We start from the raw sequence: 27,239 nt of genomic DNA on the forward strand, positions 1-27,239 counted from the left end.
AAAGCACTATTGCAGTTAAACAGAATAGATTTCCATATTCCTTTTGAGACAGCCAAATTCTGTTTGATGGTTGAAGTAGGAAGTACAACAAGATCTGATTGGTTCTTAGTATATGTAGAATAAAACTTGAAGACTATACTATAAATGGCAGATATTAAAAGGACTTTATTGACCATGCCATTGACAGAGCTGGGCACTCAGGCACTCACCACTGTTCAGGGAACATATCACCCATGAATGTATGAATTAATAAATTAGTGAGATATCCTAGCATGGGGTACATATTGTCCTTATATTCTAAATAGACAGGATCTGAACATCACCTCATGGGGCAGTAGGTTACTTTGATCTCAAATGACATTTTTTCTTCTCTTAAAAAATATCTCCCTTTGAATGCAGTGTTTTCAAGATGTTACAAACTGTGCTAACACCACCAATCGAATTTTGTCAGATCCACTTCCTGATTATTAAATGCGTCCGTCCCCAGGTCAAAGGACTCAGAGCAGCCCAGAAATCATCTCTTGCATCTTCTTTACTTTACCTTGAGAAAGTTGACAGAGAGATGAATTTAGAGAGAAATGAAAAGGGCATTGTGGGTCCACCTAGTAAACCACTGAAGGCATCCAACAAGGATGCAGAGTGACAGGGCCAATTTTGCATGTGGGAACATGTGCAGATACCATGGCTAAAATCCAGAAATAAACCATCACATCCCAAGAGGAAATCCTGTGCAGAGATTCTACAGAACACAGTTGAAAAGGTCATGTAATGTGGACAACAGGAAAGCTGCCCATTTGAGTAAATTATGGTGAACCATGAGTCTACAACAGCACAGAGTTGCCTAAGCAGAAGGAGGCATTTGGTCAACCCATGCAGCTCTGTTGGGGTAGGATCATAAATTTAACTCTACATAAATAACTGCAAAGATGCAACATGTAAATGATAGTGAAGGTGAGTGTTCAATTCTGCCTAAACTTGTCAGAGTAGTGTTGAGTTGTAATACAACTCACTGAGCTGATGAAAGTTACTGAGGCAACAGAGGAGAAAAGCCTCATGAAAAATCTCAGGGAGGATATAAGGAGAAAACAAGTGAAAGTATGGAAAGTGTGACCTCTGGAGAGAGTATTCTGGCTAAGAATGTGCCTCCAGGAGGAAGGCACAAACATGCTGGCAGATGGGAGACCGTCGGACCTGCAGTCAAAGAGAAACTAAAGTGGGTTTATGATTTCCAGACAGCCTGAGGACCCAACTAGTGGTAAATCCTTCCCCTTGACATCTGCTTCTCATTTTAATGAAGGCTTAAGGCACTGACATGGACCACTTCATTATTTTCAGTGCTCCTGTCTCCTTCCTGCCCCCATGGACCTGTGAGAGGTCTTCAAGACACTTCTGTTCCTGAATTACAACAAATTTGTGTAATTTCAGGGTGTAAAGGTGACATGCAGCATCTCATTGAAGCAAATGTATCTTTCCCCAATCAGTCTCAAATCTGAATGGCTTCAGATATGGAGTTCCCAGTCAGTTATCTCAGAGCCCTGTCTGCTCCCCTGGAAGGCACCCACTCTTCACTCCAGTCAAGCTGGACTCCCTGTTCCCTCTCTGTTTTATGAGGCACAGGTGTTTTCTCCAGGAACCAGCAATGTCTATTCTAGCAATCTATCCCAAACATACATTTCAAAAAGACAAAAAGGCAGAAGAACAAGGTCATTCCTGGAAAAACAATTTGTAACAGGACAAGACTATAAGTAAGACAAATGTCCACTAATAGGGGATTGATTGAATAATCTAAGGTACATCTACATCCTAGAGTACAATGCACATATACCAAGCAAGGAGGACTCTCTCTACTACCATGTAATGATTTTCAGGATATACTATTAAGTGAAAGAAGCAGGGCACAGAAAAATGTATGGATCTGTTGCTGTTCAAGATGGCAGGCACTGACCACATGTGGTTATTTAAACAAGGTATTTTAAATATAATATATTTTATTTTAGATAAAACTAAAAATTTAGTTCCTCAGTTGCATTCAGCGCATTTCAGATATTCAATACCACAGGTAGCTAGTAGCTACTGTGTTTGACAGTGTAGATACAGAATATGTTCATCTCTACAGAAATTCTATTGGACTTCACTGATGTAGAATATGCCACCTATGAAATAGGAGATGTCTAATATAAACATTATATTTGGTTATATTTTATAAATTTGAATGTTAAAACAAAAATTGATCAATAGCCTGGGCAATATAGCAAGGCCTCCTCTCTACTAAAAATAAAATTTAAAAAAAAAGCTGGGTTTGGTGACACATGCCTGTGATCCCAGCTACTGCAAAGGCTGAAGTGGAAGAATTACTTGAGCCCAGGGAATGGAGAAACTGCAGTGAGCTGTGATCGTGCCACTGGATTCTGGCCTGAGTGACAGAATTGAGACCCTGTCTCAAAAAAAAAAAAAAAAAAAAAATTGAACAAAATGGTGGCATGTAAGGGATGGAGGAACAGCCCAGGACGGAAAACAATCATGTGTATTCCTTTAAAAATCATACAAATCTTTTGGACCCACGCACAGAAAAGGACAAGAAACAGTGACCAATCAAATAGTATTGAGCAACTGTAGTCTCCAGACTGAATTTATTAAAATCGTTTTCCATTAAAAGGAATCAGGTTATTTGGAGAAATGATTTATTCCAGGTCTGAGTAGGAATTGAAGCTGATGACACTGGAGCCAACTAACATACCAGAAAACATGTCAAAAAAACGAGAAGCCAAACTAAAGGGTCTCCCACTTCATGAAGATAAAACTATTTGAAGGTCAATAAAATAATGCAATAAAGTCAATCAAGACAAACATAGATATCTAGATCTAATGAAAATACTCTAAAAGAAAAACAAATTCTGTTTGTCGCTCACATTTGTAGGATCCTAGGGAAACATCTCCTTGTTTTGAACAGTGGAAATATTGCTAAAGAATTGAGCACTCATTCTACTCTTCCTATATATAAAACATGCTAACCTATAAATCATGGGAAGTTTCTGTTATAGAAAAAATTCAGCTAGTGGATGCAAAAAGTTATAGAATTAGAACATAAAAAATGAAACATAGCTTGTATCAATTTTTACTTATACAGGTTTCTTGACATTTTTCCAGAGGTCTCAAAGCAATAAAAATTAAAATAATATTTTGTTCTTCTCACATATACTTTCATTTCAACACAGGAGCACGGACCATCTGTCTGGAGGATGCCAGTATCCCTAGACACTGAGAATGTCTCCTTTCCCACCCAGACTTCCAGAAGGCTCTGTGGAGTGGGCTTGGGCCACAGCCCCTCCCTCCTAACTTCCTGTTCAGCAATGTTCAAGATGCACTTCAGGCTGCTATCATGAGGGGGCGCCAAAGTACCACCATTATCAAACTTCTCAACGAAGAACAGTCCACAAGGGGCAAAAAATACATCTCCCTTGCAGCCCAGCTTGTGGACCTACATACAGAATGATTTTGTCAGAGAAAAACAAAAACAAAAACAAAAACCCAACAAACTGATAGACGTAAAAGAAGACGGAAAAATACATAAACTACAGAACATCCATTGGATGAAATAGTTTACCTTGCTTGTCTTTCGTGGGCAGCCATAGGGCAGTGCAGGGCAGCGGGAGGTGACAGGATGTGGGCACTGAAATGGCATCTGGGCGGCTGTGCCATAGTGCCCTGGAGTGGGGATGACAGAGAGGGGATGGGAGAAGGTCTGGAAAGTCTGTACTGGGGTTGGGTAATCCTGTTGTCTAGAATGAACCCCTCTGCAGTGTGGACACCTCAACCCCACACTGACAAGGAAAGAGATAAATCAGTGAATAAGATGTACATTCAGGAGCAACAGAAAATGGAATTGCTTTCATATACACGAGAATTTTCGAAACAGAGCTAGTATCATAGTAAGCAAACTGTTTGAAAGCATTTGTTACTCTTTGCAAAATGTACTTCTGTTCATTAAAAAAGAAACAAAAATAGAGGTAGCTGTGATGACTCCTGGTGGCCACAGCTAGGATTACAGCTCTGAGAGTAGACCTCAGGTCTCAAAGGAGCAGGGAGGGATGGAGAGGTTGGGAGCTGATTAATAGGATCAGGCAAAGTTTTCTGGTATTTTCACAAATCTGCGGCAATTCCTCTGCATCCATCATTTTTCTGGGCTATTAAAAAAGCACACTTTTCGAGGATGTCTGAGAGTGGAAGCCCTAGAATGAACTGACTACAAGTCTGTGACTGTCAGTAGTAGAGACAAACCACACACACACACACACACACACACACACACACACACACACACACACAAACGCATGCACACGTCAATGCATATTTAAAAACCTACTTTATTTCTCCAGGAAATTGAATAAAATGAATGCTTTTCTATAGTACAAAGCATATGTGGACCTTACTTTTATAGATCTATTCAAAATATTTCGTCTTAAATATTTTATCCAGTTTTTCCTAAATATAAAAATTCAATAAATATACAAAAGCACATTCATGAATTATAATTAATCTGCATCTCCAACTGACCTGACCCTACTCCTACTCCCTGACTTCAAGTGGTCTGCTGTTCCTAGGGTAGTAGATACTCTCCAGATGTGTCCCAGTAAGTGAGGTGCACACAAACATGTTCACCTTCACATACACAGTCTTTTCCAAAAGTGCAATCACAGTCTTTAGAATTTGTTTTTCCACTTAATATCTTCTGAGAATTTACACTGACTTCTTGTGAATTTGGCATATTTAACATGTTTATTATCATTGTGTTTCATATATACATATATATATTTGAAGTCTCCGTTACAGTTACTTGCCAATCTCTTTGCTTGTTAGTTTCACTAAGCATGGATACTAGCCCAATATCTCAGGTGTAGTTTGCAAGAATTTTTTCCAAAGTTCACCAACTATTCTTAGTGGGTTTTTTAAATCTAAAATTTTTCAATTTTAATATACTGTGACCTAAAGCTATACAGATTATAATTTAAGAAAAAAAGGAACAGTATTGGAACATGTAATGGCTGCTTCCAAAGAGATTAGATCATTCAAAGCCCATAAAACATGAAGACGAAATGGAAATTAGAGTAATTCAGAATTGCCTGCTATGAGAAGACAACAAAGATGTCCCCTTGATTTCCCTAAATTTTCCCAAAGTACGCTGATGTGAATAATGCTCAGAGTGATGGGTTACTTGAATGGTTGTTAAGATTAAAGGAGATGAGGTGTAAATTGCATTGGTTTACAGTAGTTCAGTGCATGTAACTTTCCTTCTCTTCAGCTCACCTGTCCCAAGGCCAACACTTGAGCTCCAGCCTGAACGCATTCATCACTTCATGGATCATCCAACTTGTGTGGCCCTACACCCAGGTCTCTTGGCACAAAAAATGGGATCTCGCCTCTGTCATCTTCAACACCCAGAAGAGTTGTTGAGTAAAGACTCATGGGTTCACAATAGCAGAGGAGTGAAATCTGACCATTTCTTAAGTTCCGGATGCCCATCTTCTAAATAAGGAGGCTGCTCAGAGTCCTCTAGAGGGGACCTCATTCCAATTCTACCACTTACTTGGAGAGGTGACTTGGGCTCTGTGAGCTTGAGCTTGGTCATCTGTGAAATGGGACTGACCATGCCATCCTTACAGAACTGTCTTGAGTGGTTAATGAGAAAACCTGTCCAGAGTATATGGCATGGAGTAGGACTTTGGTGGTCTTTAAATATTGGGACACAGCAGTAGGGGCTGGCTGAGCCTCAGAGTTAAGGAAGCATGAAAAACCATTTCTCATTGCTTCTTCTCATGGGAACACAAACATCTAGTTAAAAGAAGCAAATATCTATGTAATATGCATTAAGCTCAAAGTTTTAGAGACAAAGTATTCTGCATTTTGAAGTATTTCATTATCTCATACAAGCTACCCAACGTCACGCTTCTGAGCACACCCAAATCCAGCTTCCCAGGTTGGGGGTGGGGGCAGTGTGCAAGATAGGTGTGCCTGGGAACTCACCTGGTAGGATCAGAGATAGATAGCACCAGGGATGCAAGGTTTGGTGTTTGCCCAGAGGCTGCTCCTGGGCTACTTGATATGTTAATATATTTATAGAAAAATTCTGGACCTATTCTGCTGTCACCATTGCACAGGTCCTTAGGTCATGCATTAGCCAGCCACAGCAACCAGCATTTCAGCCACCTGCTGCCTTCCTGAGGGACAAAAATCTTAGCATTACTGGCATACCTTTGACACACAATTATCCATTCTTTCATTTGCCAATTGCTAAATGTGTATATGATATATATATCTAAAATCTTTAAAATCAAATTATGGAAAAGGCTTTTCTACATTTCTCACTTCCCTTTGATCGCTTATCCCACTACACTATGTCTTCTGTCCATATGATTGTAATGAATGTCCTCTCACCAAGTTTATAATCATCCACCTTTTCTCATTATGTCCAGCTTTTCAAACAAATATATTAATATACAAAGTATTCATTTTAGTAACCTTCTAAAGTATGCATGCTTGTGCAGACTGCTTTTTTCACCTAACAACAGAGCTTTGACAGTCTCCCAGGCTCTGGAGCATGATGTACCGGACACAAATCTAAGCTCTCCTGCTCCCTAACTGTATGGTCTCAGGCAGAGTCCTTATTCACTCTGTACTTCAGATTTTCATCTATGAAATGGGAATTAGCAACAGTGTTTACCTTGTAAGGGTGCTCTGAAAATTGAACGACTCAATGCCTAAAAAGGACTTGGCAAAGAATGTTTTAGCCATTTAAATTTCGTTTCTTCTGTCTTTACTGGCTATTAGTACTTCTACTATCCCTATGGTATAGACTCAAGTATAATCATAATCAATAAACTTTGAGGTATGTTCTCAGTGAGAGAAGCATGTCATGATATTAAATGTAGGATTAACCTTATCTTTTGCAGATAATTATATAAATGCATACATTTCTGCATAAATTTATAAGTACCTGCATAAGAAAACTTCCCAGAGAATATTATACAGATGAAAACATTAGGATGTATATTTCAACGTTCTTGATCTATAAATGTGAAAGAGAGGTGGCTGTAGACCTTGGCAGGGTTCATTTCGGCGGTGAGGTGGGGGAGAAAGGCGCCAGTAGATAAGCAATGAGGACTGAGGTGGAGGAATGTGAGTTGAGCGTTGAGAATTCTTCAGAAAACTTTGGTCGTGGCTCACGTCTGTAATCCCAGCACTTCAGGAGGCTGAGGCAGGTGGATCACGAGCTCAAGAGATTGAGACCATCCTGGCCAACATGGTGAAACCCGGTCTCTACTAAAAATATAAAAATTAGCTGGGCTTGGTGATGCACGCCTGTAGTCCCAGCTACTCAGGAGGCTGAGGAAGGAGAATCGCTTGAACCGGGAGATGTAGGTTGCAGTGAGCCGAGATTATACCACTGCACTCCAGCACTCCAGCCTGGCAACAAAGCAAGACTCCATCTCAACAACAACAACAACAACAACAACAACAAAGAACTTTGGTCACAATGGGGAGAATATATGTAAAGAGAACCATAACTGGGGATGTAGAGAGGGGTCCAGGGTATTATGTTTTAAAATTATCAATGATAAGTGACTCTGTCAGGTTGAAATATTAAGAGGAAGGGACCATCTCTTTTTAGATCTACAAACTGAATTAACCATGCCCCTAGTTCCACACTTCACATTCTGGGGAAGCCTAAAACTTCACAAAAGGGATGGTATAGAGTTTGGCCTTAATGTCTATTAACTGTAGGGATGAATGGATGGACAGATGGATAGATGGATGCAAGATGTGTCAAAGAGCTGCTGGTAATTTATGGTATTTTCTCAGGACAGAATTCTCACACAGATGACTGAACCCATGGCATTGGTGACTGAAAGCATGCAGTTTCTCAGGTCTCTGCAACTGATGGCAGCAAGATGGGAGCACCCAGCTTGAGGGTTCAGAGGCAGATTTAGGCTGACTTACACACCTTACATCCTGGAGGGATCCACCCTGACCTTAGCAGTTGAGGTCACAGACAGGCTTGCCTTCGGCAATGGGGAAAGGATTACAGCCTGCTCAGAAGCGTGTTGTGGTCCAGTTCTTGTGTCATTCAAAAGGACTCCACAAAGTGCAGATCCAGATGCTTTCCAAACTTGAACTCAACCAATGTCATGGAGAGACATTCTTAATTCCCTTCTTTGTAAACACAGTGCCATTAGGAACACCCAGAGGCCACCACACATCCTGGAACCGTAATGCCAGCAGTAGCTCCAGGAGAACCTGCAGGCTCATGTGTCTCTTGCTCATTGTTTTTATGCTACATATGAAAATGGACCATTTTGCAATAAAAATATAATGCAGTGATGACTATCAGACCATTTTGTGTACTAGAGAAGTTTGTAAGTTATCTGAACATCAAATTAAATATAATGACAAGGAAAGAATTTCCACCTGTCATATCATCAAAATATAAAAAGAAACCATTCAGGATTCCAGTGAGATGGGCATGCAGGGAAGTCTACCCTGTTTTATATTGGTGGTGGGGATGTCATTTAGTACAACCTCTTTCCAGGTGATTTGGTAATTTCTATTAAAGACTCTATGCATCCCTGATCTGCATGTGTTTGGGGCCTGCTCCTTCAAGTACTCATCCTCAGCATGACCCTTGTCCCTCTGAGAGTGCATATTCTTCCTGATACAAGAATTGTCTGGGGACTCCAGTTTCTAAAGCACTGGCCTAGATGCTCCCTTGTCTACAGAGGAGGAGATTTAGGTCTGACAAGATTCTCTGTCTTTCAGAAGAGAGACAAAACTGTCAGCCTGGCTTCAGAGCTGAAGATACACATTTCAGTAGTGACCAGGGTCATCAGGAAATCAAGATTTACTTGGTTATGGTGTGATGTCACCAACATCACCATCTGCGAGGGGGCATATAGGGTGCTGATCTTTGCCTTTCCACTTAGTGGCAGGACACTCCCCAGCCAGGTGTCCTTAACCTGCAAACATCACTGTTTCTTCAGCTACAGGATGGTGTAGAGAATGTATCCTCTACCTCCCAGGAATGTTGTGGGAAATTCACGAGATAGAAAAGTACCAGCATTCAGGAAGGGTGAGTCCCCATGGTTCCGTGAGGCCAGAGATCCTGCCCTTCTGTGGGACGTTATGTTACAACCACCCTATGACAACGCAAAAATAAATGGTCACTCAATTACAAAGGAGTGCAAGGACTTATATTTACTCAGTTCATCCAATATTGATTATTATAATAATCCACAGTGTAAATTGAAAAGTAATTACATGGAAATCACTTTCCCTTCCTTCCCATCTAAGGTCTCAGACGTGCTTTCCCGGATGGGATCTCATTAACCTCTACATTGATCTGTGAGGTGTTAACCAAAACTGGCCAGCACATTTAGAAATGACTTACCTAAAGCCTTATAATGGGCCTCCCTGCCCGTGTTCTATCACATTGTTTTTCTGCAAAGCCTCATCTTGCAGGGTTACATTATACATATTTTTCTTTTTCTTTTTGTTTTACCAAAAAAGAAAAATATATGCCTTTTTACTGTTAAGAAACATTTTCTTAAATAACATTTCATTAACATTTCTTAACATTTCATTCCTTACTGAAATGGCTTTTTTCTTACTGATCCATTAAAACCACGTTGGCTATGTTCAACGTAACTAGAGATATCTTTGGTGTTTTCTTCCCTTAGCTTCATATCTTGTGGAATATCTTGTACAAAAAAGTAGATTTACAGAAAAACATACATATAAATCACTTATTAATCCCCAAATGTAGTAAAATAACATAGCAAAAACTTTATCAAATCCATTTCATGCACAAGCTGGACAGATCTGTTATGTATAATCTCTATGTGCATCTGCAGTGTTTTATAAATTGGTGCTTTGACATTTAAAAGGTTTACAAAAAGGCCCCTCTTGTAATATTGATGACTCTGAATTATCTCACTATCATTACTTCTCAAATTCCCTTGAATTTATACTCATCGTTGCCATATCAACATTCTTACAAAAGCGGTTATTTTTCGGAAAAAGTTGCAGTGTGATTATGATATAAATAACATTAAAAATTTCATGTTAACAAGAGTTGAGCAGAGTACTAATTTTCCCTTTAGAAACACATGCACATCCACGTAGAAATTCAAAGTCCAACTGCATAACGTGCTGTTATTAATGGAAGGCATCACACACATTGCCAAGCAGCATCGTTCCCATGAGAAACTGAAAACCTATTTCTTGAATCTTGAATGCATCTTTCCTCTTCCAGGTGTAACCATTCAGAGCTTTTCCTGGAGCGATTCCAACTTGCTTCCTTTTGGTGCCTTTCTTAAGAAATTTTGCAGCTGTTTCTGGTGCAGTTTTTGGGTGGACTCCGGGGTGGGCAGACGATCTTCATTTTGCAGAGGCTGCTCCTATTGTGAGTGGAGCTCGCCGTGAGGGAGTAGGAGAGGCCACGCATCATCCTGGCATTCAGGCCCTTGGCCATGGAGAAGGACTTGAGGTGGCTTCTTAAGGCAATGGGGAGCGGGAGCTTGTCCACCAGGTGCACGGGCGTGCAGGACACGATGGCGCGGCAGCAGAGGTCTTGCAAGCTCAGTACCTTGCTCGGCCTCCCGAGCCAGTTCAACCTGTGCCGCAGCAGCACGATCCTGGCCAGCTCCGTGAAAGACTCTATGATGTTGAAATTGCACAGGGGGCTGACCTCAAAGAAGGTCACGCCCAGGCGCTCGGCGTAGGCCTGGGCCTGCTCCCTGGGCACCTGCCTCTTGAATGCCAGATGTAGGCGATTCCCCACCAGGATTTTAGGGACACCAGGGGCATGCTCATCAATCTTCTTAATCCATCGATCCATACCCTCGAAGGACCAGCGGTTTGCAATGTCGTACACCAGGATCACTCCTTGGGCACCACGAGAATACGAGCGGAATATGGTACAAAATCTTCCCTGCCCCGATGTATCCCAGAGCTTCAGCTTCACCCGCTGGCCGTCCAGCAGGATGGTGGTCGTCTTGTAGTCGATCCCCCCTAGGTAGCTGTACGGGGACTCGGCTGCACCGTCCTGCAGGCTCTCCAGGATCTCGCCCTTGCCCACGTCGCTGTCACCCACCAGCAGGAACTTGAGCAGGAAGTCATAGGCCTGGTCGGGGCTGCCTGGGGCGCTCATCGTGCTGGCCCCGGCCCCCTCCTGAGCCAGGCCCACGGGGTTGCGTGCAGAGGTGGTGCTGGGCCTATTTTTCTTGAGAAATTAACATAGAACATAAAAAAATGGGATGGGGAAGTCTATGAAATGAAGTGAAATGAGGTGATGGCTTTCATGATTTTCTTTTACAAACCCTAGGAAACTGGTTCAGCGATTGTTTTACTTTTTCTTACCCAGCACAGAGTACATTTCCCTTAACATTTCCATGTGATCGTTATCATGGAACTATGCTTTTTGGATTATGTCAAAGGAATTTCCTTTAAAGGAAAGACCAGTATGGAACAGTAAGGGGACTAAGATGTGTTGAGTACCGTTATGTACCCTACACTGTGTACGACACTTAAAATATTTTGTTCTTTTGCTTTTCAGAACAATTGACTTTGGTAGCTATGATTGTTTCCATTTTACAAATGAGAAAAGGCAAACTCAGAAGTGTTACGTGATTTTTAAAAATCTTGCTGTTAGTATAGAGATCACAGAAATCACAGTCCTGAGCCGGCGCTCTCCTCATATAATGCAGCACACATCCTTTTTACTCTGCGGCCATGCAGGGTTTAGGAATAAGCCTAACTGTCTGTGCATGTGATCCTTGACAAGCCACACATGTTTGGGTGGGCACTGATACTTTTCTTGCTGCAGGTGGACATTTCCCATAAATATAAGAGCTGAGATCTCAGAAGAGACTAGGACATGGATTTTCCTAGAGTATCTTATAAATAATATTCACCCCACAAAGATGTGTTGAAATAACACATGCATTGATCAGTGAAGGGTTTTAGGTTTAACACATGCACAGCTCCTATAGCAAAACTGACAAAATATGTATATTGTTCACAGATGAAGAAACGCAAATGGCCAATAATTACAAGAAAATACATTGTAGCTCACTAACACATTAAGGAATGCAAATATAACCATCTAAATATCCTCTTATCACCTACCATTTGACAAAATTTAAATGCAGAAAAAACTGAATAAGATTTTTTTTAATTTGCAAAGGAAAAAGGTGAAAACTGGCTTTATGTGTGTCTGTATTTTAGCGTGGGAGGAGGGACCAAATACATGAAAGAAATGGAAACACACTTATCAGTTACAAGTACATTTAAATATTGTAACTACAACAGGTTTATAGATGATTAAAGAAATGAGAATGCTCAAGACACATGAAAGGGAGTTTATATTACTGAAATCAAGCCCCAAGGGATAAATGTTTAAGCATGTAATTGATGAAACATTTTTCACATGTACAAAATAGCCAGGTAAGAGGTTATTTGCTATAGCATTGCTGAAATCTTTTTAAAAAGGAAAAAATGAGAAGCATTCTAAATACTCATCAATACAGAACAAACAATAACAAACTTGTCTCCCTGATTTACACAAACTCCTCTAAAGACATTGCCATGATCTGAATGGTGGAATCTGACCATTTCTCAAGCCCCGGAAGCCCATTTTCTAAAAGGGAGGTGCTCAGGTTCCTCTAGGGAGGGTGAGGGACAGAACCTCATTCCAATCCTGCCACTTACCTGAAGAGGTGACTTAGGTTCTGTGAGCCTGAGCTTGGTCATCTGTGAAATGGGATGACCATACCATCTTTATGGAGTTCTTCCCAGGCACAAATGGGAAAACCTATCCAGAGTATATGGCATGGATTGGGAGACTTCAACGGCCCTTTAAATGTTGAGACACAGCAGTAGGGCTTGCCTGAGCCTCAAGGCCAAGGCAGGCATCGTGGAAATCATTTCTCATTGTTTCTCCTAATGAAAATACAGACATCCATATAAAGAAGGCAAATCTCCCTGATACACCTTGAGTTCAGAGTTTTAGAGATGGAGTTCTCTACATTCTTGTGTGTTTCATAATCTCACAAAAACTGTTCAGCATCATGCCTCTGAGAAGACACAAATCCAGTTCCCCATGCTGGTAAGAAAAAAAACTGATCAGTGTAAATGTAAAAACATATGCTCCAGGGCATCCATACAATGAAACACCAGGTAGCAGTGACAGGGCTGTAGAAAGGTGACTGAGAAAGGTCAGAGGCAGTGGGGCAGCATCTGGGGACCTGTGTCTATAGTGTTCCGGAGAGGGGAAGACTGAAAGAGTGTGAGAAAGTCTGAGAAGCCTGAACAGGGATGGAATTATGAAGAGTTGAATGCCCTGCTTTCTAGGAGGATTCCCCATCCCCCATAACACACACACACACACACACACACACAGGGTGGACACCTCAACACACACTGAGAAGAGATGATAAGTCAGTGACTGCATTGTAGACTTGGGGGTCAACAGCAAATGGACCTGCTTTAACATACATGTGAATTTTCCAAACAGAACTGGAATCAAAGTAAACAAGTCATTTTAAAACATTTGTTACTCCGCAAAATGTACAAAAACAGAGATAGCTGTGATGCCTCTTAGTGCCCAGAGACAGAAATGCAGCTTTGATCATCCCAAACCAGGGACTCAGGAAGGAAGAGGGATGGATGGAGGTTTGAGGTTAGCGCCAAGGTATCAGCCACAGTTTTCTGGAATTATTCACCTAATAGTGACAATTTCCATTTATCCATCGTGTTCCACAATATATGAAACTGAGACTGGTTCCAACCCCTGTTGGAACTAAAGATAAATTGCATCCATGATTGCATATTTGGGGTGGTAGAGCTAGAGGAGACACACACACACACACACACACACACACACATACACACACACAACCTCTGTAAATTAGACTTGTTATTTAATTTACTTCACAATAAAATAAAATATAATGAATGCTCTTTCGAATTAATGAACATACTTGCACCTTAACTCTGATAATTTGTTCCAAAGTATTTTATGTGTTCAAATTTTAATCAAAATACTTTTATTCCCAAATACCAATTTTCAAACAGTATACAGAAGAGTATACTCATAAATCAAAATTAACCTGAGCTCTCACTGGTCCACCTCCCACTCCTTAACCCCAAGGGATCTGCTGTTCCTAGGTTGGTACATACATTCCAGACACATCCCTGTAGGTGAGGTGCACATGAACACATTCACCTACACACACATATTGTCTTCTCCAAAAGTGTAATCACAGTACTTATATTTTGCATCTTGTCATTATAAATTCTCAAGATGTTAAAATGTTTGCATCTTAGTTCTTGTGGTGTTGGCATATTTTAATATGCTTATTGTGCATGTATGTTTCACTTAAATTCTCTATGGAAATAGTTGCCAATCATTTTGTTGCTATGTTTCACAAATCATGGATACTAATCCAATTAAACTCCAAAATTTGACTTTAAAATTCTACAGCTCTTAATTTCAAAAGAGAAAAAAAACATTGAGAAACACCTGGGGAGCTGGTACTGTCAGCCTGGAGGGAGATTAGAGCATTCAGGTTCCTGGAGTAATCAAGAGAAAATGATAAAAATTTAGAGTACTACATACAGAGTTTGTGCTGATCAGGAAACAACAAAGTTGTCTCCCTGATTTACATAAACTTCTCTAAAGGCAGCAGCCTAATTTGAATAATGGTTATAATGACCTTGCATAGCAGTTAAAATTAAGGAAATGAGGTGTAAAGTGCATTTGCTTACAGTAATTCAGTGCATGTTGCTTTCTTTTTCTCCAGCTCACCTGTCCCAAGGCCAACACCTGAGCTTCTACCTGAGCCCACTCACTACTTGAGGGATCAGCCATCTCGTGTTGCCCTACACCCCAGTCTCATGGCACAAAGCACAGGATTTCACCTCCTCTGTCATCTTCAGCACCCAGAGGAGTTGTTGAGTGGGAACCCATTGGACCACAATAGCAGGGGAGTGGAATTTGACCATTTCTTAAGCCCTGGAAGCCCATCTTCCAAAAGGGGGTGCTCAGGGTCCTCTAGGGAAGGTAAGGGATGGAACCTCATTCCAATCCTGCCACTTACTTGGAAAAGTGATTTAGGCTCTGTGAGTCTGAGCTTGATTAACTGTGAAATGGGATTGACCATACCATCCTTACAGAGCAGTTCTGAGGGGTAAATGAGAAAATCTGTTGAGAATATACAGCAGGGAGTGGCCTTTAGAGGGGGCTGGCTGAGCCTCAAGGCTAAGGCAGTCATCATGAAAAATCACTTCTCATTGTTTCTCCTAATGACAACACAAACATCATGAAGAAAGAGGCAAATCTCTCTCCAAAATGCTTAAGTTCAAAGTTTTAGAGACCAAAGGTCTCTGCATTCTTAGGTGCTTGAAAGTTCATAAGGGCCATTCAACATCATGACTCTGAGTAGATCCAAATCTACTTCCCATGGTGGTAAGACAAGCGTGTTTATGAATCCACCTGGTGGGCTCCATGACAGATCACATCAGGGACACAGGAGTGGTGATTGTCTAATGAGTGCTCCAGCACTGCTCACTATGTTAATATATTTATAGGAATATTCTAGACCCACTCTGCAGTAAACAGTGCAAAGTTCTCAGATCACACATTATCCAGCTACATCACAACAAGATTTCAGTTACCCACTGCCTCCTTGAGAGGCAAACACCTAGGAATTACTAGCATTTCTACCACACACAATTTTCTATTCTTTAGGTAATAACTAAATGTGTATTGAGCTTTAAAAGCATACTAGTCTATTGGAGGTGTCTCATTAACTAAAGTAGAAATAAGAGGGCAAGATTTCAAATGAATATATGGGTAACTTTGTGGTTCAAATCTGAGAGATGATTTCTTCAAATTAACTTTATACTTTCTCAAATTCCAAAGAATTGAAGTGTTTTAAAAATCCCTTTTTGTTCCTCATCACCTGAAACAGTTTGAATATATGTCTCTGCCAAATCTCATGTTGAATTGTAATCCCCAATGTTGGAGGTTGGGCCTGGTGGGAGGTGTTTGGGTCATGGGGGCTGATTCCTCATGGCTTGGTACTGTCCTTGTGACAGTGAGTTCTCCTGAGATTTGGTTAAGTGTGTGGCACCCCCTCCCCCACTTTCTCTCTTTCCCCTGCTTTCACCATGTGATATACATACTTCAGCTTCACCTTCCATCATGAGTAAAAGCTCCCTGAGGCCTTCTCAGAAGCTAAACAGATGCTGGTGCCATGTTTGTAAGCCTGTAGAACCATGAGTCAATTAAACCTCTATTCTTTATAAATTACCCAGTCTCAGGCATTTCTTTATAGCAACGAAAGAATGGCCTAATACATCACTCATACATAATATCTTTCTTCTCTTCTCTCCTCTCCCCTCTTCTCTCTCCCTTCCTTTTCCTTTCCTTTCCGCTTCCCCTCCTCTCCCTCTCTTTGACACTGTCTTTTCCTTCCCCTTCAAAAAGTTATCTACATCCTCTATTTACATTACTACATTTTCTACATTCTCCTATTAACATTACTTCCTATTGACTCTTTATCCCACTGCACTATGGCATCTGTCACCACGATTGCAATGAACATGATCTCACCAAGGTTACAATCCACCTTTTGGTCACTAGGTCCAGTTTTCTGTTTACATATATTACCATACTGAGTACTACTTTTAATGAACTCATAAAATATGCATGCTTGTGCAGTAGTTTCTTTAAACTTAACACAAATGTGTGACAGGCTCTGCAGCATGAAATACTGGACAGAAATCCAAGCTGTCCCACTCCCTAACTATGCAGTATCAAGCAAAGTCTTTATTCTCTCTGTCACTCAGTTTATCATCTATAAAATAAGGATTAGTCACAGTATCTACCTTTTAAGAGAGCTTTGAGCATTGACTGACTCAATACATTAAAAGCATATGATTCATAAGAAATTAATAGTCATTTTAAGTTCTTTTTACATATCTTACTGGCATTAGTATCACTGTAGACATAAAAAATAGGATATCAACCAATGTTTATTCATAATCAATGACATTTGAGGTACGATGCTTGTAAGCGTAATAGTTTCCTAGGTCCGCCATAACAAATTATCACAAACTTGGCACGTTTAAACAACAGAAATTCATTATCTCATGGTTCAGAAGTATAAAACCAAAGCCTGAAGTACAAAATCAAGGTGTCGGTAGTACCACACTGCCTCCAAAAGTTTTAGGGCAGAATCCTTTCTTAGCTCTTCCAGCTCCTCCTTTATTCGGCTTGAGGCAACATAACTCCAATCTCTACCTCCATCTCCACATGGCCTTCTTCCTTGCCTGGGTCAAATCTCCGTCTGCTTTCTTTTATATAGACACCAGTCATTGGCACTAGGCATCAACCTACATTCAGGATATTCACTTCTGGAGATCTTTCACTTAATTGTACCTACATACATCCTATTTTCAAATAAAGTTTGGGTGGGTTAGGATTGGGACATGTTTTGAGGGGGACACAATTCTACCCACTACAGTTAAACATGTAAGTTACATTACAAATGTTAGATAATATATCTTTTTCCCCCAAAATGGAGTCTTGCTCTGTTGCCCAGAGCTAGAGTACAATGGCATGATCTCAGCTCACTGCAACCTCCGCCTTCCAGGTTCAAGCAATTTTCCTGCCTCAGCCTCCTGAGTATCTGGGATTACAGGCATGCACCACCATGCCCAGCTAATTTTTGTATTTTTAGTAGAGATGGGGTTTCACCATGTTGGTCAGACTGGTCTCGATCTCCTGACCTCCTGATCCGCCTGTTTCAGCATCCCAAAGTAGATAAGGTATCTTTTATATGTTAATATATAAATGCATGTATGCATGTTTAATCTAGGTATTATATCCACTGTGTATGAAATACTCTTAACAGAGATAGGTCAATGATATCAAGAGACAATGCAATACAAACCAATATTAATTTATCCAAAAACTTGTAGGCAGACACACACACACATAAAACGAAAAAGAATCAGATTTAGTCAATCAGGAAAGTCATAAATTATAATGCAGTATATGGTTCCATTGTGAATAATACACACACACGCAAACACACACACACACACACACACACACACACACACGGGTTTATAGTTATGTGTGTGTGGTTAAAAATAAGTTAGTGTACCACATGGAGAGAAAAAGATCTGGAGAACAGATAACAGTAAATTAATACAGACCATCTTTGTATTATGGAGATGGAGAAGATTTGGATGGAATATTTTTAATTTCTAATATATATTTCAATTATGTTTCATATGCTTTAAACAATAAAAAAATTAATAATGTGACAAAGTCATTAAGATAATGTTTTGTAAATCAGGAAAATCTGTGACCCTAGTCACAAAATGATAGTGTAGAAATACATATATTGACTAAGAATCATGTTTATATGCTGTGGTATAAAAATAGTATACTAAAAAGATTTATTTAATAAATCTTTTTAATATACTATTAAATGTGCATTGGAGGAAGATAGAGGATTTTTTAAAATTTGCAATTCCCTAGTATTTTAAATGTGGAAATTTCATTGTTCAAAATGTGAACAACAACAAAAAAAACACTATAATTGTGAACTGATTATACATATGATGCCCACATATTCATTGCTTTGCAAACATGTTCACAGTGTATTGGTTTATGCATTAAAAAGTAGGTCAAAACAATTTATTTGACAGTGTGTCTGCATGTGTGGTGGGGGTGTACCTGTGTTTCTATGTCTGAACGTTCTTCACAATTATTGATACACCAATTCATGCATCTTTCTATTCAGTTTACATAAAGACTAGACACCTAGTCCTGGGCATGACAATTCCACATTGGGCATGAATACAGCAGAATTACCACCAGTGTATAGGAAATTCCAGAAAGCTTTGTTCTCTACAGTTTCATACAATGGAATACATGCACCTTCCTTACTCCCCTCAAATCTCCTACCCCTTGCCAAGCCCTTGTTTGACTTTCATTTCTGCAATTCTGACTTTGAGAACCAGTTGACAGCATTCTCTATTTCTTCGAAATGAAAGACGTAATTTGTATAAACAGAAACAAAATTTTTCCTCAAAGTAGATAATGAAACAATAAGTACAGCATGACTTGTATTCTTTTTGAAAAATTCATATGTTTATAAAAAGATGGACAGGTCATATACATAGTTTTGTTTCCTTGTATACTCTTATGTCTACATCTAATTAGTTTATTAAATAGGTTTTGGGTGTCTACTTCAGAGGTTCAAGTATCTTAGGATGAAATGCTATCAAACATTTTACAATGGATGGACCAGGGTGACAACACTAAATACAGTGATCAATTTCAAGGTTACAGGAAGAAAGACAGCCAGACTACCACCCATTCAGCCACAGGATTGGATATCTTTCCTCCCCAACTTTTTTTTTTCTCTCTATTTTTTTTCTCAACCAAAGTTAAAGCCCTATAAAGGGTTTTCTGCACTTTCTACCAAACTACCATGAGACACCTTTAATTATAAATTATTGGTATTGAGCTTAATATATATTTATTAATGAATGAATGAATGGACAATTGTATGTATAGAAATGCTAGTAACTCTTGGATTTTTTTATTTCAAGAGGTAAAATATGGTTAAAATACTGCTGTGATGTGGCTGAATAATGCATAATCTAAGGATCACTGCCCTGGTGACTGTGAAACAGTCCAGAGTTTTCATATATATATATATATAAATAATATATATATATATTATATATAAAGAGAGAGAGAGAGAGACAGAGACAGAGACAGAGACAATGTCTTACTCTGTTGCCCAGGCTAGAGTGCAGTGGCCCAATCTCAGCTCACTGCAACCTCCACCTTCAAGGTTCAAGCGATTCTCCTGCCTCAGCATCCCAAGTAGCTGGGATTACAGGCATGCGTGATCACACCTGATACTTTTTGTATTTTTAGTAGAGACAGGGTTTTGCCATGTAGGCCAGGCTGTTTTAGAACTCCTGACCTCAAGTGATCTGCCCGCCTTGGCCTCCCAAAGTGCTGGGATTACAGGTGTGAGCCACAGTGCCTGGCTTTCCTATATTAACATACCAAACTGTCCAAGAGCAGCCATTACGCAAACTCCACACTTTGCTTACCTGGTGTTATCTATCACTGAGATGACCAGGTGAGTTCAAAGACATGCCTATCTTCCCAGCATCAGGAACTGAATTTGGGTCAGCTGAGGGGCTTGATGCTGAACAGCTCTTATGAGCTTCTGATAACACCCAAGAACTAGAGACACAGCTGTATATAAATCTTTCAACTCAAGGCATATCACAGGGACACTTGCTTTCTTCAACTAGATGTGTATTTTTCTCAAAAGCAGAAACAGTGAGAAATGATTTTTCACAATGCTCCCTTATCCCTGAGGCTCTGCCAGCCCCTACTTCTGTGTCCCAACATTTAAAGACTACTAAAGTCCCAATCTATGCCATATACTCTGGGCAGGTTTTCTCATTTACCCCTTAGGACAGCTCTGGTATGGTCAGTCCCATTTCACAGATGACTATCTTCAGGCTCACAGATCCCAAGCCACTTCCTCAGATAAGTGGCAGGATTGGAATGAGGCTGATCCCATTAATCAAGCTCCCAACTCCATCCCTCCCTTCCCTATGCTGAACCCCTTCTCCTCTCTCAACCTGGTCTACTCTCAGAGCTGACACCTTGGCTTTGGCCACCAGGAGGCACATCATAGCTACCTCAGTTATTGTTTTTAAATTAAAAGCAGCTTATTTTGCATAGAGTAACAAATATTACGAGTTTTTTTGTTGTTGTTGTTTGGAAAATTCACATGTATATGAAAGCAGTTCCATTATCTGTTGACCCCAAATCTACATTGCATTCATTAATTTATCACTTCTCTCCTCGGTGCAGGTTGCAGCGTCCACATTGTAGTGGGGGTGGGGGGTCCTTTTCAGACAGCAGGGGGTTCACCCTCCTTCATTAACCCACCCCTATACAGGCTTCCCACTCTGTCATTCCCTTTCCAGAACACTATGGACACAGCTGCCCAGATCCTGCTCCTGTGCCCTCATCCCCTCTGTCACTGCCCATTGCCCTGCATTGCCCTATGGCTGCCCACCTAGGACAGCCAAGGATGTCCTGCCATTTGTTTGTTTTTTCTATCTTCTTTTAAGTCTATCAGTGTTTTTCTGACAGAATCATTCTGTATCTGGGTTCATAAGTGGGCTGTAAAGGGGGTATTATATTTTTTGCCCCTTGCGGGCACTTCTTTGCCAAAAAGTTTGAAAATGGTGGTACTGTGGTGCCCTCTCCTGACACATTGCAGCTAGAACATTGCTTGAATAGGAAGGTGGGAAAGAGACACACTGCATTGCATTGCAGCAAGAACATTGCTGAATAGGAAGGTGGGAAGGAGAGATTGTGGCCCAAGCCCATCCTATGATAAAATAGCTTTCTGGAAGTCTTGGGGAGAAGTGGGAATTCCCAGCGTATAGGGGTAATGATGGGCTTCAGACAAAAATTGCTGCCTTTTACTGTGCCAAGAAGAGAGCTTTCTGCTAGAGGAAGAAAAATATTTTAATTTCTATTCTTTGACCACTGGACAGAGGCCTGTATGAGAAAAAAAATGATCCAGGCTACTTGTTATCTTTGTAACCCTCTTTACATCTTTATTACCATCTTTTCATGAAAATACATTTCTATGATAACATTTGAAATTCCAATATAATATCAATATTTTTTATGGACCCAGTGTTTCATCATACGATATCAGTATAATGCTGGATGTGTGTTTGTTGTAGATGGCTTTTATTACTCTAAGGTATGTTCCTTTTATACTGATTTTGCTGAGGGTTTTAATCATAAAGAGATGCTGGATTTTGTCAAATGCTTTTTCTGCATCTATTCAGATGATCACATGATTTTTGTTTAAAATCTGTTTATGTGCTGTATCACATTTATGACTTGTGTATGTTAAACCATCCCTGTATCCCTGGTATGAAACCCATTTAATCATGGTGGATTTTCTTTTTGATATGTTGTTGAATTTGGTTTGCTAGTATTTTCCTGAGGATTTTTGCATCTATGTTCATCAGGGATGGTCTATAGCTTTGTTTTTCGTTATCTCCTTCCCTAGTTTTGATATGAGGGCAAAACTGGCTTCATAGAATGATTTGGGGAGGATTCCCTCTTTCTCTATCTTTTGGAATACGTAGTGTCAACAGGATTGGTACCAATTCTTTGAATGTCTGATAGAATTCAGCTGTGAATCTATCAGGTTCTGGACTTTTTTGTGTGTGTTATTGGTAATTTTTGTATTACTATTTCAATTGCACTGCTTGTTACTGGTCTGTTCAGAGATTCAGTATCTCCCTGGTTTAATCTAGGAGGGTTGTTTAATTCCAGGAATTTATCTACCTCCTGTAGGTTTTCTAGTGTATGCACATAAAGGTGTTCATAGTAGTCTTGAATAATCTTTTGTATTTCTGTGGTATCAGTTGTAATATCTCCCATTTCATCTCTAATGAAGCTTATTTGGAACTCCTCTCTTCTTGGTTAATCTTGCTAACAGTTTATCAATTTTATTTATATCTTCAAAGAACCAGCTTTTTGTTTCATTTATCTTTTGTATTGTTTTTGTTTGTTTCAACTTCATTTAGTTCTGCTCTGATCTTCGTTATTTCTTTTCTTCTCCTGAGTTTGAGTTTGGATTGTTCTTGCGTCTCCAGTTCTATGAGGTGTGACCTTAGATTATCTATTTGTGATCTTTCAGACTTTTTGATGTAGGCATTCAATGCTATGAACTTTACTCTTATTGCTTTTGCTGTATCCCAGAGGTTATAATAGGTTGTGTCACTATTATCATTCAAAGAATTTTTAAATTTTCATCTTGATTTACTGACATAATTATCATTCAGGAGCAGTTTATTTAATTTCCATGTATTTGCATGATTTTTAAGGTTCCTTTTGGAGTTGATTTCCAATTTTATTCCACTGTGGTCTGAGAGAATACTCAATATAATTTCAATTTTCTTAAATTTATTAAGACTTGTTTTGTGGCCTATCACACAGTCTATCTGGGAGAATGTTCCACGTGCTGATGAATAGAATGTATATTCTGCAGTTGTTGGGTAGACTGTTCTGTAAATATCTGTTAAGTCCACTTGTTGTAGGGTATAGTTTACACCCATTGTTTCTTCATTGACTTTCTGTCTTGATGACCTGTCTAGTACTGTCAGTGGGGTACTAAAGTCATCCACTATTATTGTGTCACCATCTGTTTCATTTCTTAGGTCTAGTAGTAATTGTTTTATAAGTTGAAAGCTCCAGTGTTAGGTGCATATATATTTAGAATTGTGATATTTTCCCATTGGATTAGTCCTTTTATTATTATATAATGTCTCTCTTTTTTTAACTGCTGTTGCCTTAAAGTTTGTTTTGTCTCATGTAAGAATAGCTACTCTTGCTCACGTTTGGTGTCCCTTTGCATGGAATATATTTTTCTGCCACTTTACCTTAAGTATATGTGAGTCCTTATGTGTTAGGTGAATCTCCTGAAGACAGCAGAAACTAGGTTGGTGAATTCTTATCCATTCTACCATTCTTTAAGTGGAGCATTTAGGCTATTTACATTCAATGTTAGTATTGAAATGTGAGGTACTATTGTATTCATTGTACTATATGTTGCCTGTATACTTGTTTTTTTTTTTATTGTGTTATTGTTATATAGGTCCTGTGAGATTTATGCTTTAGGGAGGTTCTATTTTGGTGTATTTTGAGGATTTGTTTTAATATATAGAGGTCTTTTTAGCAGTTTTTGTGCCACTGGCTTGGTAGTAGTAAATTCGCTCTGCATTTGTTTGTCTGGGAAAGACTATATCTTTCATTCATTTATGAAGCTTAGTTTCTCTGGATACAAAATTCATGGGTGACAATTGTTTTGCTTAAGGAGGCTAAAAATAGGACCCCAATCCATTCTAGTTTGTAGGGTTTCTGCTTAGAATTCTGCTGTTAATCTGATAGGTTTTCCTTTATAGATTACCTGATGCTTTTGCCTCATAGCTCTTAAGATTCTTTCCTTTGTCTTGACTTTAGATAACCTGATGAATATGTGCCTAGGCAATGATCTTTTTGCAACGAATTTCCCAGGTGTTCTTTGAACTTCTTGTATTTGTCTAGATCTCTAGCAAGGCCAGGGAAGTTTTCCTTGATTATTCCCTCAAATATGTTTTCCAAACTTTTAGATTTCTCTTCTTGTTTGGGAACACCAATTATAGTTAGGTTTAGACACTTAATGAACTCCCTTGATGTTCATTTTTTTAAACTTCTTTTTTCTTTGTCTTTGATGGATCGGGTTAATTTGAAAGCATTGTCTTTCAGCTCTGAAATTTTCTTTTGCTTGTTTGACTCTATTGCTGAGACTTTCCAGTGCATTTTGCATTTCTCTATGTGTGTCCTTGATTTCCAGAAATTGTGATTGTTTTTATTTATTCTATCTATTTCACTGAAGAATTTTCCTTTCATATCCTGTATCATGTTTTTGATTTCTTTAACTTGGACTTCATCTTTCTCTGCTGCCTCTTTGATTAACTTAATAATCAACCTTCTGAATTCTTTCTCTGGCAATTCCAAGATTTCATCTTGGTTTGGATCCATTGCTGGTGAGCTGGTATAATCTTTTGGGGGTGTTAAGCTTATTTTGTCATATTACCAGAAATTTTTTTTTCTCATTCTTTCTCATTTGGGTAGACTATGTCAGAGGGAAGATCTGGAATTCAAGGGCTGCTGTTCAAATTCTTTTGTCCCATGGGGTGCTCCCTTGATGTGGGGTTCTCTCCCTTCCCCTACAAATGGGGCTTCTGGAGAGCTGAACTGTCAAGATTATTTTTGCTCTTCTGGGTCTAGCCACCTAGTGGAGCTACTGAGCTCTGGGCTGGCACTGGGGAGTATCTGCAAAGAATCCTGTGATGTGATCCATTTTCAGGTCTTGCAGCCAGTGGAAGTAGCAGAGAGTGAAGTGGACTCTGGGAGGGTATTGGTCATATTTTGGTTTAGTGCACTGGTTTTGTGTTGGTTGGCCTCCAGCCAGGAAGTGGTGCTTTCGAGAGTGTATCAGCTGTGGTCCTGCAGGGAGGATGCCAACTTGCCTTAGGGACAGCTGGTTAAATATTCAGATTTCTCAGGCGGTGGGTAGGGCCACAGAACTCCCAAGAGATTATGACCTTTGTCTTTGGCTACCAGGGTGGGTAGAGAAAGACCACCAGGTGGGGCAGGGATAGGTGTGGCTGAGCTCAGCCTCTCCTTGGGCATGGCTGGCTGTGGCTGCTGTGGGGGACGGGGGTGTGGTGTTCGGTCCAATGGAGTTATATTCCCCATGGGATTATAGCTGCTTCTGCTGAATCATAGAGGTTGCCAGCAAGTGGGAGAAAGTCAGCAGTCACAGGCCTCACCCTGCTCCCACACAGCCTGCAGTCCTAAAGGCCTGTGTCATTCCCACTGTACCCCGCAACAGCACCAAGTGTATTTCAAGGCAAAAAGTGACCAGGGCAGAGAACTTCTCCCAGATCACCAGCTTCCCTGCTGACAAAGCAAGCAGACTCACAATTTTTCAGCATCTCAGGGGCCTGCAGCAGTGATCCAGTTTCTTCAAAGGGTCTGTGGATTCTCTCAGCTTTCCTGGTATGTTCCTGCAGTAGTTCTTGGAGCAAAAGGTTATAGTTTGAGTCTCCACATGCTGCTCTGTCCATCTGAGCAGAAGCTGCAACTAGTCCTGCCTCCTACCTACCTTCTTGCCCCCATGCATTTATCTGAAATCAAAATACTTCTAATAAAAGTATTATACTCCTAATATTCCAGTATGAAAGTTCCTTTCTGCCCACATTAGAAATAATGTGAATCTTTACTAATCTGATAGGCAAAAAAAATAATCTCTCACCATCTTTTTAATATAACTCATTTTTGCTCTCTTCTGGAATTTCATCCTGTGGCTGTGACATAATAAATTTTCACAAACTGATATTATTCAGAGTGTTCCAATATTCCCTATTATCTACATGATGTGGATGGTATCTTTGCAACGTTTGTACACTAGTAGTGGGTGTAGTCCAGGGCAGAGTTCCCATGGCTATTTGTTCTGGTGAGCTGAATGGGTCCCCTTGGAGTCCAACAACTATGTTGAGAGAATTGTAGTATTGTGATAACAGAACCTGGTTGATGTAGGAGAGAGAGAGAGAGAGAGTGTGTGTGTGTATGTCTGTGTGAGTGTACGTGTGTGCTGACAACCACATTTCCCTTTACTTCCTTCTGGCTCCTTTGTGTCACTGCATTTTCATTTGGTCTCCTTTTCTAAATTCAAGCCCAAAAGTGAAAAAAGGGAAATAACACGATGGCAGTTCTCGTAACCAGATCTTTATCAACATTCTTCATTAAGTCCTGAAGATAAATACATAAAAGGAAATACTAGCACAAAGGGTGGGTGCCTATGTAGTAGCAATACTTTATAAGTATTGCTCTACAGACACTCATAATGTAGTATCATTTATGCTCTCCAAGTAGAGGCAGGTGAGAAAAGCTACAGAGGAATGAAGAAAGTACTGATGTTGACAAGGTATTGCAGAAGGAAGGCTCTAGACTCTGTGGTGGACACACATACTGGTCATTTGTCTATTTCTGGCTTTGTTGCCTCTGCTTTTAAGGTCTTAGCCATAAAATCTTTGCCTAGACCAATGTACTAAAGTGTTTCCCCCAGGTTTTTTTCTAGTAGTTTTATAATTTCAGATCTTACCTAGACCAATGTACTAAAGTGTTTTCCCCAGGTTTTTGTCTAGTACTTCTATAGTTTCAGATCTTACATTTAAGTCTTTAATTGATCTTGAGTTGATTTCTGTATATGATGAGAGACAGAGGTGCAGTTTCATTCTTCTGAATATGCATATCCAGTTTTCCCAATACCATTTATTGTGGAGGATGTCCTTTCCCCTATGTATGTTCTTGCTGCCTTTGTTGAAAATCAGTTTTGTCTGTAAACATGTGGATTTATTTCTGGGTTCTCTATTCTATTTCATTGGTCTTTGTGTCTGTTTTTATACCAATACCATGCTGTTTTGATTACTGTAGCCTTGTAATATATTTTGAAGTCAAGTAGTGTGATGCCTCTGGCTTTGTTCTTTTTGGT

At 39.8% G+C, this 27,239-nt stretch overlaps 1 protein-coding gene and 1 long non-coding RNA gene across 7 annotated transcripts in view; both read right to left on the minus strand.

Moving 5' to 3' along the window:
• LOC116543618 overlaps positions 1–27,239 on the minus strand; it is a 50,318-nt gene that overhangs the window by 19,220 nt on the left and 3,859 nt on the right. The window lies entirely within an intron of this gene.
• On the minus strand, positions 9,221–16,213 carry RAB40AL (RAB40A like). Its single transcript, XM_032269273.1, has 2 exons — positions 15,150–16,213; positions 9,221–11,272 (listed from the first exon to the last, which is right to left on the minus strand). Exons 1-2 carry the CDS (start codon positions 15,324–15,326, stop codon positions 10,364–10,366), a joined length of 1,086 nt encoding a protein of 361 aa, XP_032125164.1. The 5' UTR covers positions 15,327–16,213; the 3' UTR covers positions 9,221–10,363.

This window comes from Sapajus apella, unplaced genomic scaffold, assembly GCF_009761245.1.
Source record: "Sapajus apella isolate SASKATOON/1434 unplaced genomic scaffold, GSC_monkey_1.0 scaffold191, whole genome shotgun sequence".
NCBI lineage: Eukaryota > Metazoa > Chordata > Mammalia > Primates > Cebidae > Sapajus > Sapajus apella.